Raw genomic sequence first — 18,081 nt, forward strand, 5'->3', positions numbered from 1 at the left:
TCCTGGCTAACACTGTGAAACCCCGTCTCTACTAAAAAATACAAAAAAACTAGCCGGGCGAGGTGGTGGGCGCCTGTAGTCCCAGCTACTCGGGAGGCTGAGGCAGGAGAATGGCGTAAACCCGGGAGGCGGAGGCTCCCTTCCTTAGCTTCCTGACCCCATGGGAAACACAGCGAGACTCCAAAAAAAAAAAAAAAAAAAAAAAAGAGTCTTTACCCTAGTGCTTCCTAGAAACCAGTGAAAATGGAGGGGTGTCCTAAAAACATGGGGTTCAGGTACCCAGTGGCCCTTTCGAGGGCAAAAACCAACCCTCCCTTTCCAAGATCTCCTCGTTCTCTAGGACCCCATTTTAGTGGCATGAACTCCCTTCCCACCACCAGTCGTGCCCCACCTGTGTAGCAGATGGCATCGTAGCGGGATGAGGGGTCAGGGTAGCCCGTCTGGTTGGCATGAAGGTAGACGGTCCTCACACCCAGGAGGTTGCCACCGCAGTTGGGCCGGGCCTTGGAGATGGGGTAGCGCACGCTGCGGTCGGCCAGCCAGCCGGCACTGCACATGTCCATGCCAGCCTGCCAGGCCAGGTAGAGCTGGCCCGTGGTGGCCAGCCGGGCACCCAGCCGCCGGCACTCATTGGCTGCTTCCTGGAAGGTGAACTTCTCTGGAGATGTTGCATAAAAGACCTCACCTGTGAAGGACACAGCCAGCTGGGTAAGGGTCCTCCCCCTCCCCCTGCTCTGCATCCCCAGAGAGATCCACACTTTTCCACGAGGTCTGGGGAGTCCTCTAACTTCCCAAAGTCCTGGTCCCACATGTCTGTATCTCAGATCTTGCCCTTCATTACTTATTTCTGGGCTTTTGTGTAGGATGACATCAGTTTCCTAAAACAAGGGGACCAAGAGAGAAGCAGCAAAAATGGCAGAGAGATTGGGCAAAGGGTGGAGCAAACTTGAAATCTGGGAGGAAAATTCTGCTCAAAAGCCTCTTTGCCCCATTTGCATTCTACCATTAGGGGGATCTTTCCTAGGAGTTAAGCATTGCCCACTCAAGGCAAATCCTTTTAAAAAAACTCAAATTATCCTGGGAAAAGCAGGATCAGACCTTGAGCCCTTGGAGCAGTGGTTCCCAAACTGGGGTCTCTAGACCCTGAAGAGTGCGTAAGGGCATCATTTGAGGACTGTGAGCTTAAAAAAAATTTCCCAAAACCTAACAAGGTTGTGTCAGGGATAAGGGTAAGGGGTAAGGGTGGGGGCGGTGGGCATCCACTCACAGGGGTGGTTCTGGCTACCCCTGCTCAGTGGCAGCTCGAACTGGCCGTTCTACTTGTCTTTAGTTAGCCAAATGTGGGAACACACAGATAACTTGTTACCTAATAGGCAGGTCTGCCCCCTGGGGTGGGAATGCGGCAGGGGGCTATGGTGGTGAGAAAGCCTGGCCATGGCCCCTTACTCAGAAAGTGCCTGTTGTCAGCTCTTCTCCCCAGCCTGGAGGAGCTGTGGGCACTGTACTCAGGTTGGGGGAGCAGGGGGCAGGGAGGGAGGAGACAGGCATTGCAGAGTCTGGAATGTACAAAGGAGTATATGGGTGCAGATGGGGGAAAGGGTGTCACACACGTGTGTGAGTAACTCTGTGACCAAAATCAGTGCCCTTTACAAAACAGAAAATGTCTAGGTTGCTCTCCACTGCCCCCGGCTCTGTCCAGGAACAGAGCTGGGGTTGCCCACAGGGACTCTGGGAGAGGGTGGCTGGGTGGCCAGCTGCCCTGGGAGCTTCGTGGCTGGTGTAGTGTCGCTTGTGAGGGTAAGGCTGGGCTGGACTTTGACAGCATGGTGGACCTTAGAACGGGGATGTACTTGTCACAGCAGCCAGGGTTTCGGCTGGGAGGGGCAATCCCAGGTGAGAAACCTCCTGTGACACGTGCTCTTGGGTACAGTGGTGACACCAGACATTTTGCAGATGTTGGGGCCACTGAGACCCTCTCCAAAGTGGAGCGGGAGGGGTGCAGACCTGTAGGCCTCAGCCCACCTCCCTTCATGGGAGAGGAGGACGGAGTGTGTCAGGTCCTGAGCTGGCACCCTGTGTCAGTGGGGAGATGGGGAGGGGAAGGGGGCCTTGGGAAGGGAGCTGGGTGCCTCCTGGTGGGCAGGGCAGCTCACCCTCCATCTCCTCAGCGAAGCAGTACACGTCATAGGTCTCGTTGGTGTCTCGGATGCCATACGTCCGCACACCAGGAAACTCATCCTTGTCTCCATAGCAGCCTTCCCGGGGAGTGTGGATGGGGTATCTGCCAGGAACCCGAAATGGAGGTGTGACACTCAGGGGACAAAGGGAAGCCCATGGCCTCTGCCCTTGAATCCTCCTCCCTCATGGGAGGAATCAGTGACTTAATATTGCATTTGACCATGTCTCTTCTGAATATGTCAACTGCCTATCCATTTTTACAGTGAATCACGATTAAAGGCAGCCCCCACTACCCAATATTTAGTGGTACAAAACACACTTTCTCTATCAGGGGCTCACATATTTTTTTCTATAAAAGGCCAGACAGTAAATATTTTAGGTTTTGCATAGTCTCTGTGGTGACCACTCAACTGCCACTGTAGCATGAAGCACCCAGAGATATGCAAATGGGTGTGACTGTGTCCCAATAAAACTTTATTTACAGAAGCAAGGGGTGGGTTGGACTTGGCCTCTGGGTCGTAGTTTGTTAGGCTTCGCTGTATATCATTTGCATCTCAGGTCAACCCAGTGAGGTAGGTAGGTGCTATCACCAATCTACTTTACACTTGAAGAAACTGGGCTCAGAGGTGTTAAACGATTTGTCCACACTCACGCAGCTTCCAAGTGCCAGAGCTGGAATTTGAGTCCATTTTTTTTTTTTGAGACGGAGTCTTGCTCTGTCGCCCAGACTGGAGTGCAGTGGCACAATCTCGGCTCACTGCAAGCTCCGCCTCCAAGGTTCATGCCATTCTCCTGCCTCAGCCTCCCAAGTAGCTTGGGACTACAGGTGCCTACTACCATGCCTGGCTAATTTTTTTGTATTTTTTTAGTAGAGATGGGGTTTCACCATGTTAGCCAGGATGGTCTCGATCTCCTGACCTCATGATCCGCCCGCCTCAGCCTCCCAAAGTGTTGGGATTACAGGCGTGAAACCACTGCACCTGGCTGAGTCCAGTTCTTTATGCCGCCCAGGTGTGGGCTCTTGCACTATGCTAGACTATTGTCTCATCTTTTTTTTTTTTTTTTAATGGCTATAGTTTTTGTATCCTAAGATCTTTTTTCCTACCCCGAGACTGCAAAGACATTTTCCTTTGTTTTCTTCCTGAGGCTTTGTGGTTCTAGCTGTTGGAGCTATGGTGCACCCGAAATGAGTGATGATATCATCTTGCCTTCAGGCTTTGTGGCTCTGGCTGTTGGAGCTATGGTGCTCCTGGAATGGGTGATATCATCTTGCCTTCAGAGTGCATTGAGATCCCTTGAGGGCAGGGTCTATCTGGACTGCTCCGCACCTCACTCCCCAGCAACTACACTCAGGGAAGGATGTAGCAAGGGGTTCAATTTATGTCTTGCTTTATTAAAAATAAAAAGGATGGAAGGTTGTTTACAAAAATACTGAAGACACCAAAGTTTAAAAGTGAGGAAATCATGGCAAAGAAATAAATGGGTAGGAAAAAATGACGCGTAGGGCAAGGTTGCTAGTAGTCCCTCATCCCATTTGCAAGAGAGAATCACAATAACAAGGGTTTGGGATGGGTCACTGAGCTCCTGTTTGGCCAAGGTATGACCACGGCCCCGAACCTAGACTGGCCACAGTGTCATGCTGGCACCAGCTAAGTCTGGCCAATGTTCCACCCAGCACCTGCCCCACTCCCCTGTGGCCCCTGACTCCTGGCCCCCACTCGCTGGTGGGCTGGGGCTCACCTGACAGTCTGGTCAGCCAGCCAGCCGGCATCACACTGGTGGAAGCCGTCTTCGTAGGCGGCCTGCAGCTGCTCGGGTGTGGCAATGATGGCACTGTTCTGCAGGCAGGCCCGCTGCGCCCTGTCAAAGTCGAGGGTGTAGCGTGTAGAGATGGCTCTGTAATGGAACACGATGCCTGCAAGACACATACACGCCCACAAGCGGAAGAGCTGGTCAGGCACAGTCTCTGATCACCGAGGCCCTCGAAGAATGATGGCAATAGTCAAAGGGACCTTAGGGAACTAGCTGGTCCAGGCTGATGCATGACCCCCTGTACACCTTTGCATGTCATGCTTCTGAATTTGCTGGAACACCCTGTAATGGGGAGCTCACTACCTTACAAAGCATTCCTTTTTGAAGACTTATGATAATCCTGATAATGAGAAAGTTCTTTGAATTAAACTAAAATCTGCCTCCTTATAATTTTTTCTTTTCACTCCAAGACCCCCATATTGCGTTAGGGGAAAGAGACACTCAGAACCCCCCGCACCCTCAGCCCAGGGTCATCCTAGCAGAAACCCCATTTAAGATGTGCCCAGGAGTGAACTATCTTTGACAGAGCCTCCCACTGTACCTCCCCCCGGGAAAAATCTGGTGTTGACCGAAGTCCTAAAGCTAACCAAGGACCTGACTGTTCTCCTTGGGCCATAGAGAGAAAGAGACCAGGGAGTCTTCAGCCCTTGCTTTGGCTTCTGGAACCGAGAATGAGAGTGGAGAGGGGGAGGGAAAAGACACCAGGATGAGCTGTCAGGAGACTGCTCTGACTCATTTCCAGGGTAACCTCAGGCAAGTCACTTGACCTCAGTTTGCTTGTCTATAAAATGGGCATGATCACAAGACCCACCGGATCACAGGATTCTTGGGAAGCACAAACTGTCAGTTACCTGTGACCATAGCCAGGAAGTATTTAATGCTCCCTAAGTCCAGAGAGAATGATATTACCAGATCCATGTCACAGAGGAAGTAGCTGAAATTAATTAAGTAACTTGGCTGAGGTGCATGGAGGAGCTGGTTTGAAGGCCAGCCTGCCTGCGCCCGCACTGCAGAGACTGCTCTGGTTCTTTCTGCGGGTGAAGCAGCGTCTGTCCCTGTGGGAGGCTCTCACCTTTCACCACGACCTCCAGGGTGGCCTCGCTGTCCTCGATGCCATGCATCACCTCGCAGCGGTAGACCCCAGAGTCATTGGAGCGCAGGCTCTGGATTTCCAAGGTGGCGTCACTGGGAATGGCCGGGTAGTTGGGCAGCGAGACCTTGTCCTGGTAGGCACTGTTGACCCTCACGCGCCCTTCAGTGGCCACCAGCAGCACTACCTCCTTCTCCTTGGACACACGGCTCCACTTGATTCTTGGGGCCAGGGGGGCAGTAGAGGGGGCGGTGGTCACAGGGTGCATGGGGTCGATGAAATAGCAGGGGATGGTGAGGGAGGTCCCCAGGAGGACCCTCAGCGGGGATGGTTGGGGGATGCTGACACTCAGCGAGTTGTCATGGTCTGTGTGGGAGGGGTGGGGTGAAAGAGAGACCTGTTAGTGCCTAGAGAGGACCACCCCGCCTCCCCATCCATCCTTCCAGCAATGCACTCTCCTGAGAGAGCGAAATCCAATGAGTGTGTCTGTCTGTACAATGAGGATGCTCCTGTGCCATGTGGGAATCCCCAGGAAGGCTTGCAACACCCTTTCCAGAGCAGCGTTCCTCAAGACCCCTGGCCTCTGCATCTCCAGAAGGAAACTATGGAGTCAGAAGAAGATTCCAGAGGAGGGCAGGGGAGATGTCAGGGTCAAGACACCTCCCTGTTTCTCAAACTGGGGTACTGCAGGGGGCATCAAAGCATGGAATAAAACAGGACCCATCTACTTGGAGTGACAGCTTAACTCAAAGGTTTTGGGAAAAATTATTTTGGGGTAGAAAAGTAATCTACACAATTTTAAAGCTGAGACAGAAAACTTCCAAGATGTGTTCCATTTGGGGAGGTCTGCTTTGGGTGCAAGCCTGACTTTGCCGCCGGGACAAGTCACTTTCTTCTGCTGTTTGGGAGTTGGGGGACGTGGGTGGAGAAGGAGCCGAGAAGATCAGACATTTTGGTGCACAAAGAGTCAGATGCAGGAGAGGCGATGGGGTAGGATTAGACTCCAAAAATGTTAACATAATGGAGAGTGTCAATAGGGGAAGTGCAACAAGCTTACCAAATCTTGTTAGAAGTAAAAGATCTGTTGGGAATGGGGGAAAAAAAAACAGCTTTCCAAAAAAAAAAAAAAAAAATAGCACCTTTCGTGGAGACTCATACATGTAAGAAACCTCTGCTTTCGGCCGGGCGCGGTGGCTCAAGCCTGTAATCCTAGCACTTTGGGAGGCCGAGACGGGCGGATCACGAGGTCAGGAGATCGAGACCATCCTGGCTAACACTGTGAAACCCCGTCTCTACTAAAAAATACAAAAAAACTAGCCGGGCGAGGTGGTGGGCGCCTGTAGTCCCAGCTACTCGGGAGGCTGAGGCAGGAGAATGGCGTAAACCCGGGAGGCGGAGGTTGCAGTGAGCCGAGATCACGCCACTGCACTCCAGCCTGGGCGACAGAGCAAGACTCCGTCTCAAAAAAAAAAAAAAAAGTTTCGGATATTTGTGGGTAGTAGATACATCACAGGGCAAGGGCAGGGGAGCCAGGAATGCTTGGAGTCCAGCCCTTAACCTTCTGATGTCCCGGACAGTCCCATCGGCCCCTTCCACAGGCATCTTCCTCTGAGTGCTGGGCCCTTGCACCCTGGACATGGCTTGGTTTTAGCAGTAGTGGTTCTCAGGGGAGAGCTGAAAGGGACCGTGGTGCCCAGCTCAGCAGTTTTTAAAGCCTCACTCAAACCTAATGAACTGGTTTCCCTGTCTGGGCAGACCACCCCTGGGTACAGCCAGGGGTTGCATGGCTGTGGGTCTCCCAGCAACAGTACAAATGAAGGCCCTTGTCCCACATGTCTACAGATGCAAAAGTTGTAAATCAGGCCAACAGATTGTTAAGTTCTATGTCCTATCTTCCTATTTGACAACGATACCTTTCAAAATGACCTGAAAGAAAAGATTTAAATTCAGAATTCTTGGATTCCTTGGTGTTTTGCCTTGGGATATAGTGACTGGGTGAGAGCATGGGGAGCTGGGCCCCCTTCTTTTTCCCACACTGAATGCACTGTGAGGGGGTCTCATGTGCTGCTGTGCTGGTCTCAGCCCCACAGCCCTGCTCTGCCCACACCCCATACAAACAGCCACTCCTTAGCCCCTCTCTTGGGCCCAGGGTGGCTCCCACCAGAGGTGTGGTGTCCCCATAGGAGGATGGACCCATGCAGGCCCTGGACGTGGCCTGGGCCCACTTGGATAGGAAATTCTGGGCATCCTGGGACCCCAGAATGTGCTGTAAAGGAGAAGTGCAGATTTGGGTGGACACACTGGCCCTACTGACTCCCCTTGCTTTGGAGAGGGTTGAGGCTGGAGGAGGGCCAGTGGGGGCCTCTAAAATACACAGCCAAGAGCAGAGTCCTCTCTTGTCTGGGCCTAGGGGAGACATAACTTCCCTTCTGGGGTCAAGCCCATCCTAGGGTCAGTGGAAGGTTTGCTCATTTGGTCCAATGCTCGATTAGCAGTAGACCCAGAGCCTGCCACATGCACGAGACCAGGCTGGGGCTTCCCAGGATGGTTTGCAAAAAAGGCAAATACCTGTCTGACTCCCTGGGGCTTTTCTCTGGCTGTCTCTCAAGTGACCTTTCTTCTGTGGTGCTCCAGCCAATCCTCCCTCAATGGCCCTTTCTCCACTCGTTTGTCTATGTCCTGCCCCTCCTGCAAGCTCAGTGTGCAGCAGTCCTCACTGAGATCCATGAAGGGAAGGAGGACACCTGCCTGGAGCTCTCCCTGCCAGCTGTCGGGGCTCGAGGGCAGCCAGGAGCAGTGTTATCTGAGCGAGGCTCCTGGACGCGTGTGCCCACGCATGGGTGCTGTCCCATCACAGTTATGCATGCATCAATAGGAGAAGGGTGGGGCCAGGAAAAGGCCAGGAAAGGGGAAATTATATCCCTGGGACCAGTAGCACCAGGATCAGTACCCAGTACTGAAATCCAGTACTGGGTTTCATGCCTACTGAATATGTGAGACTTGCATAGGAATGTCCTCACCTGAAGTTTCTACAGTGACAGCTGCAGCAATCACCCTCAGAGTCACGAAAACCCAGAGTAACGTGGTCATAGTTCACCTGGAAGAGGGGAGGCAGAGGCGTTATTTAGATAGTGGAGGCTTGGTGAGGTCAAGCAGAGTCATGTGACATATGATGCAAAGTGGTAATTCCACACCCAAGGACCTGGAATCATCTCCAGAGAAGGAGGCTGCACGTGGTTTGTGAGATATTTTCTTCAAGAATCCTTCCCTCACAAAACCTTCACAGGTTTCCCAGTTTAATTCCAGGCATTAGGTTAATAAACCTAACCTCCCATCTTTCGGCCAGTGAAGTCTCATCTGAATGAGTTCCTGTGATGGTTAATTTTATGAGTCAACTTGACTGAGCCGGGGCACCCAGACATTTGGTCAAGCATTGTTCTGGGTGTGTCTGTGAGGGTGTTTCTGGATGACATTGACATTGGAATCGGTAGACTGAATAAAGCAGATGGTCCTCCCTAATGTGGGAGGGTCTTGTCCAATCAGTTGAAGACTGAATAGAGAGAAAAGACTGACCTCCCCTGAGAGAGAGAGAGAATTCTTCGTGCTTGATGGCCTTTGAGCTAGAACATTGCTTTTTCTTCCCTTTGGACTTGAACTGAAGCATTAACTCTTCCTAGATCTCAAGCTTACTGACTTTCAAACTGAAACTACCCCAATCAGTTTGTGTGGGTCTCAAGCCTTCCAACTTGGACTAGAACTACACGGCAGGTCTCCTGGTCTAGCTTACCAACTTACCATGCAGACCTTGGTACTTGCCAGCCTCTATAATTGCATGAACCCATGCCTTATAATAATTATCTCTCTCTCCATCTCGTGTGTGTGTGTGTTGGGGGTGGGGTGGGGTATGTGTGTGTCTGTGTGCATGTGTCCTGTTGGTTTGTTTCCTTGGAGAATACTGACTAATACAGTCCTCCAGGCCCAGAGAAGTGGTGAGTTGCTCAACATCCCTAATGAAACCTGGTCCTGCCACTAACTTCAAATCCAGAGATCATGTGTGTTTTAGAATGGACCAGCCTCCAAGGTTTCAGGCAAGGTTTAGGGGCCTGGTTCATGGCAGGGAAAAGATATTCACCTAGAGAGCTCTTGAGGAGGCTGTGGGATGAATGGATTAATATTTTAGGAGAGAAATTAGACCTAGGATGCTGTAGCTCTCCTGCTACTTCAATGACTTCATGTGGATTAGAAAGACAAACCTTCCTTAGCGTCATCTGCTGGAAAGCTGACATGGTAAGTACAGAGGTCTGTGACAACTACAGTGTAAACGTGCACAATTGGAACCCTGACTCCAGCATAGGACCCAACAGAATGTACAGGAGACCCATCAGAGCAGCACTCTCAACCTCAGCTGCACATTGAAATCACCTGGGCTTCAGCCTGGACCTCAGGATTTTTAGAGCTTGGAAGGTTCTAAGGTGCAGCCAAGATGGAGCACCGCTGGCCTAGAACATGTGCAGTCTCATTACAGACACCTCATCTGACCTTCCCTCCTCGGCGCATGCCTGGTGATGTTTTCCGAGTTGTTCTGTTGGATGGACTTGCATCAGCACCTACCCTGCCCTTTTGGTTTAAGAAGTGTTTGCATCACAGAGGGAGGGAACCTTGGAGCAGATGGAGGATCTGGGACTAAAGAAGAGTGGAGCTTTCAGCAACGCCGGTGGCGTTCCCAGACCTTTGCTCTATCAGAGCCCAATGGCCCAGCAGGTGTCGCTCTTGGCTCATTCACTGCTAGCTGGGGCTGGATGGATTTTGGGACGAGGGGAGCACCCCAGGAGTCCCTAGGCTCAGGAAGGGTGTTGGGAGGGCACTGGTGTTCCTATCCAGGAATGCCAGGGGCAGGGGCAGGGTGGGCCCAGGACTCCGAGTGACTGTTTCTGCCTGTTGATTGAGCGTGACATCTTTCTACCACCTATGCTACATATACGAGTCATCCCAGAAATGAAAGGGCTGTCTATGGGTGCTGCTGGGGGTATGAGGTGAATGCATGAGGCACGTCATCCTCACACTGGAGAAAGTCTGGAAAATCCCAAGGTTCTGAGAAGTAGCCCCTTGTGTTTCCTTAGGGATTTTTTTCTACCTAGATGCTGCCTTTTAAAGGAAAGTCTCTGGCTCCAGGCTGTGGCACCATGAGGGGCTCTCGTTCAAGCTCCATGTGACCAGTTGCGGCTGGGAAATAGTTCCCCAGAGGGCAGAGGGCAAGGTGTCTTCTCCACTCCCGGGAGGGGTCTAGACTTTCCGGCTCCTCTCTTCCCAGAGCCTCAGGGATTCGTGTTCAGACACAAGGCCCGCCTGTTCTTCCCTCAGAACACCCTTCATTGGGAGGTTGTGTGTATGTTTTCGGAGCTGTGTTTCTTCCCTCACTCTCTGAACAAGCTGGACATTGTCCGGGGTTGTAGGAGTGCTCTGTGGGCTTGGACGGCTTGATTTCTCTCCCTGGCCTAGACCAGGAAATGGGAAGGAATGAAAAGAGGTGGGGAGGGGTAGAGTGGGGGTGGGGGGATAGGGGTGGAGTGGGTAGAGAAACTAATTTTATTTCTTTTTTTTTTTTTTAAAGACAAACTTTGGGATAGAAATATCGCAATAAATATGCTCTTGTGTTTGTATGTGTTTTCTCAGCTGTAAAGAAAATAGGGAGAAATTCCATTCTGTCTGGTTTCCAAGTGTCTCCAGAACTCACTGAGCCTTTTATGCAAGAAGACTGACTTTGGCAGCCCTGAGTCCCAGCACGGCCCTGTCAACAGGGAGACCTTTCTCCATGAGAAGCTGAATTAGGTGCTGACAGGGTGACTGCATAGGTGAGGCAGAGGAAGGGGACAGGGAGCCTGAAATGAAGTGGAGAGGGGAACTTGGGGAGCAGGAAGGGGATGCTGGGTGAAGGTCAGGTGAGAGCTATGTGGTTTGGGTCCATCATCAAGGAACTGACTTTCTCGGAGAGAATTATGTGGAGATTTGATAGGGGAAAGTGAGGTGCTTTTAGCTTGAGCTGAGGCTGTGTGAGCATGCGTGCATGTGTCCCGGTTGGAGACAAGGAAACCTTCATCTCCTCATCAGCCAGACTCTACCCCATGGTTGTCTACCTGGCCAAGGTCTTGGCCTGGATTCCATCAAATTATGGGATTGAACAGGCATCTCACCCACTCTCCCTGAATGCCTCTTCCAGCAACATGTGCAGTGGAGATCCCTCCTCGACCTGCGTGGACCCTTACTGCTTAATAATCCAGGATCTGCCCCATGGCTGTTTCAAAGACTGAGTGAGATAATGTGACAGCCATCATCCCTCTTCAAGGCCGGATACTGTTTCTTTGGCTCTGCACCCAGCACAGGCTCTGGCACTCAGCAAGCATCCATCAGTGCAACTTTCCTCCCACCTCCCTGGTTGTCAGGCCTGAGTGAGCCTCTCAGAACTGGGGGATTGGAAGAGAGTTTAGTGGTTGTAGAGAGGCTTCCTGTCCCAGGATGAGGGTTGGACTAGATGACTTTCCATAAATAATAAAACTGCGTTCATTTCAAAAACAACATTACCATACTACCAAACATTTGGAAAATAGGACAATGGGAAAAAAATGACCATCATCTACAATCCAAATCCTCATTATTAGTGTTTTGATAGTTTGCCTTCTAGTCACCCAGGCTGGAGTACAGTGGCACGATCTCGGCTCACTGCAACCTCTGCCTCCCAGGTTCAAGCAATTGTCCTGCCTCAGCCATTGAGTAGCTGGGAATACAGGTATGTGCCACCATGCCTGGCTAACTTTTGTATTTTTTGGTAGAGATAGGGTTTCACCATGTTGGGCAGGCTGGTCTCAAACTCCTGTCCTCAAGTGATCCACCCACTTTGGCCTCCCAAAGTGCTGGAATTATAGGTGTGAGCCACCTTACCTGGTCATTCAAGTCTTTTTTTTTTTTCAGGTATCTACTTGTGTTTTTTTGTAATTGCAATCTTTTTGCATGCTAGTTGCCTTTCCTACATAACACAATGGACCACACAACTTCTTTTCTTTCATTCCTTCACTACTGATGATCATGACGCTTTACAATTATGACCTCCCTGCCATGAATCCTGTATATGCAGCTCAGCCAGGTGGTCTTTAGCCTCTGATTGCATGGTAGGTGCTCATTCCTTCACAAGGTGGCCCATTCCATGGCTGAGTAGCTCCAATTGTGCTCAAGAACTTTCAAGATTGAGTCAAAATGGCTCACCCACATTATAATTTCCACACAAGAGTTCCACCATCAGGAGCCCCACAAAACACATCCCCTCCTCTTTCACAGGACTCGTGGTGAATCTTCAGAGGTCCAATCTGCTTCCTGTCTGCTGTTCTTCCATGGAGACATTCCTGGTCCCTCCAATCAACCCTTCCTCCTGTGGTGGCCTTCTGGACCTCTCTTTACCCCCTGGAGTCACAGAAGGTCTAAGCTGTGATAGACCTTAGTGAACATCAAGCCTAACTTCCTCATTTTACAGGTGAAGAAACTGAGGCCCAAGGAGGAGACTGAGTTGCTCAAGGCCATATGGTAGGTTGGAAGTGGAGCCAAAACCAGAACCCAGCACCAGGGGACCTGGTCCTCACAATTCCCAGCATTAACGAACTTCATAAGGTAGCTGCTGTGTCTGTCTTGTTCTCTATTGTCTCCCTGGCACCCAATGTAGTGTGTGGCACAGAGAGAGGAAATGTCTGTTGAATGAATGAATGAATGAATGAATGAACAAATGGTGGCCCGTACATCCTTAGAAGTAATCTCTTCCAACAAGGCTTTGGGGGGAGGAGGGCTGAGGATGGGACTAGAGGCTCATATGTGATGAGCACCTAGGTGGTGCCCAGTTGAATGAGGTAGACCACTACCACTTCACATTCAGTAAGTCTCAGCTAGAGACATACTGCTTGCTTGTGATGTGCATGGCTGTATTGATTAATGATAACGCTTCAGTGCAGCATGTGACTTTGGGAAGGTCAGAGGCCATTTGCGGCCCAGAGGAGGAACAATCAGGGTCACCCCTTCCAGGGCTCCAAGGAAAACCAGTGTTACGCTACAGCCAACTGACACCGGCTGGCTAGAGTCCATTTTATGCATCTCTTTCCAATTTTGTGTTCGGTGACATCACACTGGTAGTGTGAAACTGGTTATGATGGGAGTATGTACACCATGGATATCAGCAGACACTATCAACGAGGTGAGACCTCTTCTTTTCCTTTTTCTTTCTTTTCCTTTTTGAGAGTGGATTTACCAGCACACTACTGAAGTAATGGGTCACATAACATTTCAGTCAACAACGAACTGTACTTATGATGATGGTCCTGTAAGATTCTAATGGGGCTGACAAACGCCAATCGCCTGGTGATGTTGTAGCCATTGTAACGTCATAGTGTAATTACTTTATTTATTTTTACAAATTTAGTGTAGCCTAAGTGTACAGTGTCTATAAAGCCTACACCAGTGTATGGTAATGTCCTAGGCCTTAGCGTTCACTTACCACTCACTCACTCACCCATCCAGAGCAACTTCCAGGCCTGCAAGCTCTGTTCATGATAAATGCCCTATAGGTGTACCATTGTTTATCTTTTATACAGGATTTTTACTCTACCTTGTATATACAAAGGGAGATATTTGTGTATCTGAACCTATCTAAACATATAAAAGGTACAGTAAAAATATAGTATTGTAACATGCTGTATGGGTGTGTCACCTAGGAGCACTAGGCTATACCATATGGCCTAGAAGTGTAGTAGGCTGTACCATCCGGGTTTGTGTAAGTACATTTTAGTGGAGGGGTCTCCACTGCACATGTTGCTGGATGACAAAATTGCCTAAGAATGCATTTCTCAGAATGCATCCCTGTTAAATGTTGCATGACTATAATAGTAAAGAAAGAAACGGGCTGGGGAAGGATAATGAGCACTTTTCTTTCCTTTGAATGAAGTCTCATTCTCCATTCATTGTGCTGTCCTTCATGTGTCCCTGGGGACATTGAGGCTGGCCCTAAAACCAAGGCCACTTTGCCAGCCCTAGGGTATGGTCAGGCCATGTTCATCTCCATGTCACCTCCCCTGGCCCAGCCTGAGTCCACATCAGTGTAGACTCAGCAAATGTTTGCTGGCTATGTGAATGCCCGGCTCCTCCTCCCAGACCCTGCAGGCCTCCTCCCTGACGCCTCACCAGGCCTTGGCCCTGGGTTCTATTCCCCCAGCTATGACTCTCTACACGCTCTTTAGCACCTAATTTTTCTTCTGTTGTTTTATGTGTGCTAACTTTGTCTCACCACGCAGACCACGACCTCTGAGAGGCTGAAAATCAAGGCTTAAATTAAAACAAAATCCCTCTATGCTAACTCACCAGGAATAACACAAAATAGTATTTGACACCTCCTTGTTAGATGAGCAAGTAGACGTTGGGGTTTGGTAGACTGATGGACCAGTAAGATCTGCCTGCGACCAGTGGCTCTGTGTCCCTGACTTAAGTCCTAGAAGATGGATTCCAAAGGACCAAGGTCCCCCATTCCTGCAGTCACCAGCCACCAGCACATCACTTATTTGCAGCCTAATTTCCCAATGGCATCTCTTCTCTTGTCACTTGCTCATGGACAAGATCATCCTGATAGCTGTGCATAAACGCAGTAGCACGTGCACTTGAGGCTGGGATTTCAAACCTAGTATAGGGAAAAGGTCAGGGATCCTACACCAAGAGCACATCTGGCCAGAGTCACCCCAACTGCAGCTGACAACTTCCCCCATACTCTAAACAGACATGGTGGGATGGTGTAGAAACGGGATGCCAGGAAGCTGATTTCAGTAACAGTTCTGTCCTAACTCACCAGGAAACTCATGTAAGGCCTCAGTTTACAGTTTTCCCTTCTGTAAATTGGGATCCTTATGCAAACGTCACCCCCAGGGAAATTGTGAAGCTAATTTTTGTAGATGCTAATACTCTTTTGGCATTTCCTCCTCTTTCTCTTCTCCCCATTTTCTTCAACACCTTGTCTTTTTCCATATCTTTGATTTCCTTTTTCCAAATTTGTTACTTGCCCTGTCATCACTGAAGCATCTTAAGTCAAATTCCACAAGTGTTTTCCTCCGTTCCGGGCAAGTGTGTGGGTCCTGTGAAAAAGGCAGTTGGCAGCGGGGTGGGGAGTGCTGCAGACAAACTCTTCAAGGCCATACTTTTGTCTAGGATTGGCCTTGAGTAGCTCTGTGCTAAGACAGAGGGGCCCAGTGAAGGGAAAGAAAGGTTTTTCCTTGGAGTTGCTTCTAGCCTAGTGGGTGCAGACAAACCTGTATCCAGAGATAGCAGGCATGAGTGAGTGGGCTCTGGGTCCTAACCTTGATGCTGACTAAAACGGCTGCCTGATCCTGAGCCTTGGATTTTCCATCTCTGAAATGGGGGCAGGTTGGGAGAATTAGCTCTGGAGTTCTCTGAGATTCTAGATGCCAGCTCTACACAGTGCAGAGGAGAGTTCCACCTTCTTAACTTCTGGGGACAGGAGGAGCTGCATCTCCACCCTCTCGGCCACCCTCGTGGCCAGGGACATGCTCATCGCTTGCTGTTCTACTGCAACATCCAGGGCAATGCACCAGGGTTTCGCTTGCCTGCTAAGCACATTCTCTGGGAAGGTCCAGCCTATTCAGAAAGATGCCCCCATGCCCTCACTGTGCTAGGGAGGAAAAGGCAGAAAGGAGAGCTGTGAGGTTGGGAGGGTGGTGCACACGTCTAACAGAAGGGAGGGGAGGCTCTCTGGGGAGCAAAAGAAGGCTCAGGTAGTGGAGCTGCAAGAAAAGAAAATAAGAAACTGAGAAATGACACCATGGAGGGTGTCATAACTGCAGGTTGTACTTGTTACTTGACTGCCGATGTGGCATGGGCCTTATACCCTGGCAGTGCCCTATTTGAATCTGGGGCTAGGGTTGGCCTTGTTCTTTGCCTCTCTTCTTTTGCTCATACAGTTCCACTCCTCCAAAAAACACTCTCTCTTTAGCTCCATGTCTGACCTAATCCCGCCTTCCTTGAGGTCTTATGCAAATGCCACCACCAGGAAACCTCCCCCAGCCTGAAACTCGCTCCTCTCTGCCTATGTTCTTCTTTGTCATTTCTTGTTGTTATAACCAACTTATTAGCAGACTCATCCTGGCTTGTGGCTTCTTTTCCACTGTTGTTTTAAACTACTAGGCCAACCACTTAAGGGATGTGTGCATGGGTGGGTGTAATGGCCAGGGTGGGAGCAGGGCTGGTGCAACAGAAAGAGCATGATTCTGAGTCAGACAGATGTGGCTGAATCGCAGCTCTGACACTTTCCTGTGAGCATATGACCTTGGCTCAATTATTTAACCTCTCAGAGGCTCAATTTCCTTACCTCTAAAGTGCTAATAAGATAGGATCTATCACATAGCATAGGATGCTGTAGGACTTAAATGAGAGATGCTGTGTTGGCCTCCTTTCTCAAGGCTTGTCTGGCTTGTTCCTCCCTCACTGAGGAGCGAGAACACCTGCATCGTGTATGCCCCTCAGTGCATTTCATCTAATATGGATACACTAAGCACCTACTATGGGCACCGAGGCCAGTCTTAGCACACAGTAACCACCCAATTAATGGGTGCTAGCCTGATAAGGAGTGCCACTCACATACAGTTTGCATCTATATCTAATTTAAATGATGCTGTAGGTGAACAGTCATTTGTTCTGCAATGATAGCAAACAATGGGACCCCCCACCCCGCCAACTATTTTAGCCTAGGGATCATTCCTCTATTCACCCCAGGACTAGGATGTGAGTTCAAATAAAACTGTGGACTGTAAAGTAAGAACCTAATCTGCCACTGCCATCTCCACGGCTTGCCACAGAGCTCTCGGAACTTCTCTGTGGTCAGGGAGGGCAGTCACCCCCTCTCTATCTTCAGGCAACAGTGGGCATTTTATAGCCAGAATCCACTTTTGCCATGGCTTCAGGAACAATCTAGGGGCCATCTTTAGGAAGGGCCTGCTGTATGTCAGGAACTGCTCTCTGAGTTGTACATATGCCATTTCTTATCCTTAGGACAATCTTCATAGGTAGTAAGACAATGGCTCAGAGAGGTTAGACAATATGCCCAAAGTCACACAGCTAGTGAGTGGCTGAGTTTGGTTTGGAATCCAGATCCTGTGGCTACAACGCTATGGTTTTCTCAGCATTTCCAGTCCCTTTACATTCATTAGCTTTACCCATTCATTCCATTATTCAGTCAACAAACACATTTTAAGGGGGAGACAACATACTAGGTAACAAATATAAATCAAGGGGGACATGGGGAATGTTCTCATGGGATTTCAGATCCAGAAAGTTTTAGGGGTTGGTAGATGGGAAAATGCATCACTAATTAGTTCACGAGAGAGGGAAACCCAAATCTCTTCCAGTTCTGCCTGGGAATATGGGCAGAGTGCCTGGAATATGGGCAGGGTTGGTGGGATCTTGCCAATGAGTAACACAGGGTCCAGTTTGGAGGAGGGGGCTCCCAAGTGGGAGTACTGACACACTCTGAGTCCTGGCTTTCCCTATGTCTCCAGAGGTCCCCTGAAAAGCTGGCTTCCACAGCCCAGTGTGGTGGCTCTTCCCCAGTGTCCTTCAGGCAAATTTTCCAGGGGCTCAAAAGAAAAAAAAAAGGCCACTATACACATGCCCTGCTACATGGCAGGGCTGCAGACAGTCCTATTAACTTCCTCCAGGGGTTTTCAGGATGAGCTTTTTCAAGAGCTCTAATCAAGTCATTTCTGATTATATGGGCCATGTCTCAGCCAGCACCTACAAAAGCATGATCATCATCTGCTCAAAAATATCTGGATTCCTACTAGTCAATCTATGGGTAGTCAGCAGAGTCCCCAACGTGAGCTGAGTCTCTAACCTTTTCTAAAGTCCCACCCTACCACGGAGACCGCGTACCTCTGGCAGTTGGAAGAGCTGACCAACTCCTGCTGCTTCCT

At 50.0% G+C, this 18,081-nt stretch overlaps 1 protein-coding gene across 1 annotated transcript in view; it reads right to left on the bottom strand.

The window, feature by feature from the left end:
- ACAN (aggrecan) overlaps positions 1–18,081 on the bottom strand; it is a 72,962-nt gene that overhangs the window by 31,989 nt on the left and 22,892 nt on the right. The window contains exons 2-6 of the mRNA XM_011948328.1: positions 8,101–8,177; positions 5,063–5,446; positions 3,919–4,093; positions 2,154–2,281; positions 392–685 (exon numbers count right to left, since the gene is read on the bottom strand). Of these exons, the coding sequence (XP_011803718.1) occupies positions 392–685; positions 2,154–2,281; positions 3,919–4,093; positions 5,063–5,446; positions 8,101–8,170 (1,051 nt within the window). The 5' untranslated portion in view covers positions 8,171–8,177. The remainder of the gene's footprint in view (positions 1–391; positions 686–2,153; positions 2,282–3,918; positions 4,094–5,062; positions 5,447–8,100; positions 8,178–18,081) is intronic.

Source organism: Colobus angolensis, unplaced genomic scaffold (genome assembly GCF_000951035.1).
Source record: "Colobus angolensis palliatus isolate OR3802 unplaced genomic scaffold, Cang.pa_1.0 Scaffold278, whole genome shotgun sequence".
Classification (NCBI taxonomy): Eukaryota; Metazoa; Chordata; class Mammalia; order Primates; family Cercopithecidae; genus Colobus; species Colobus angolensis.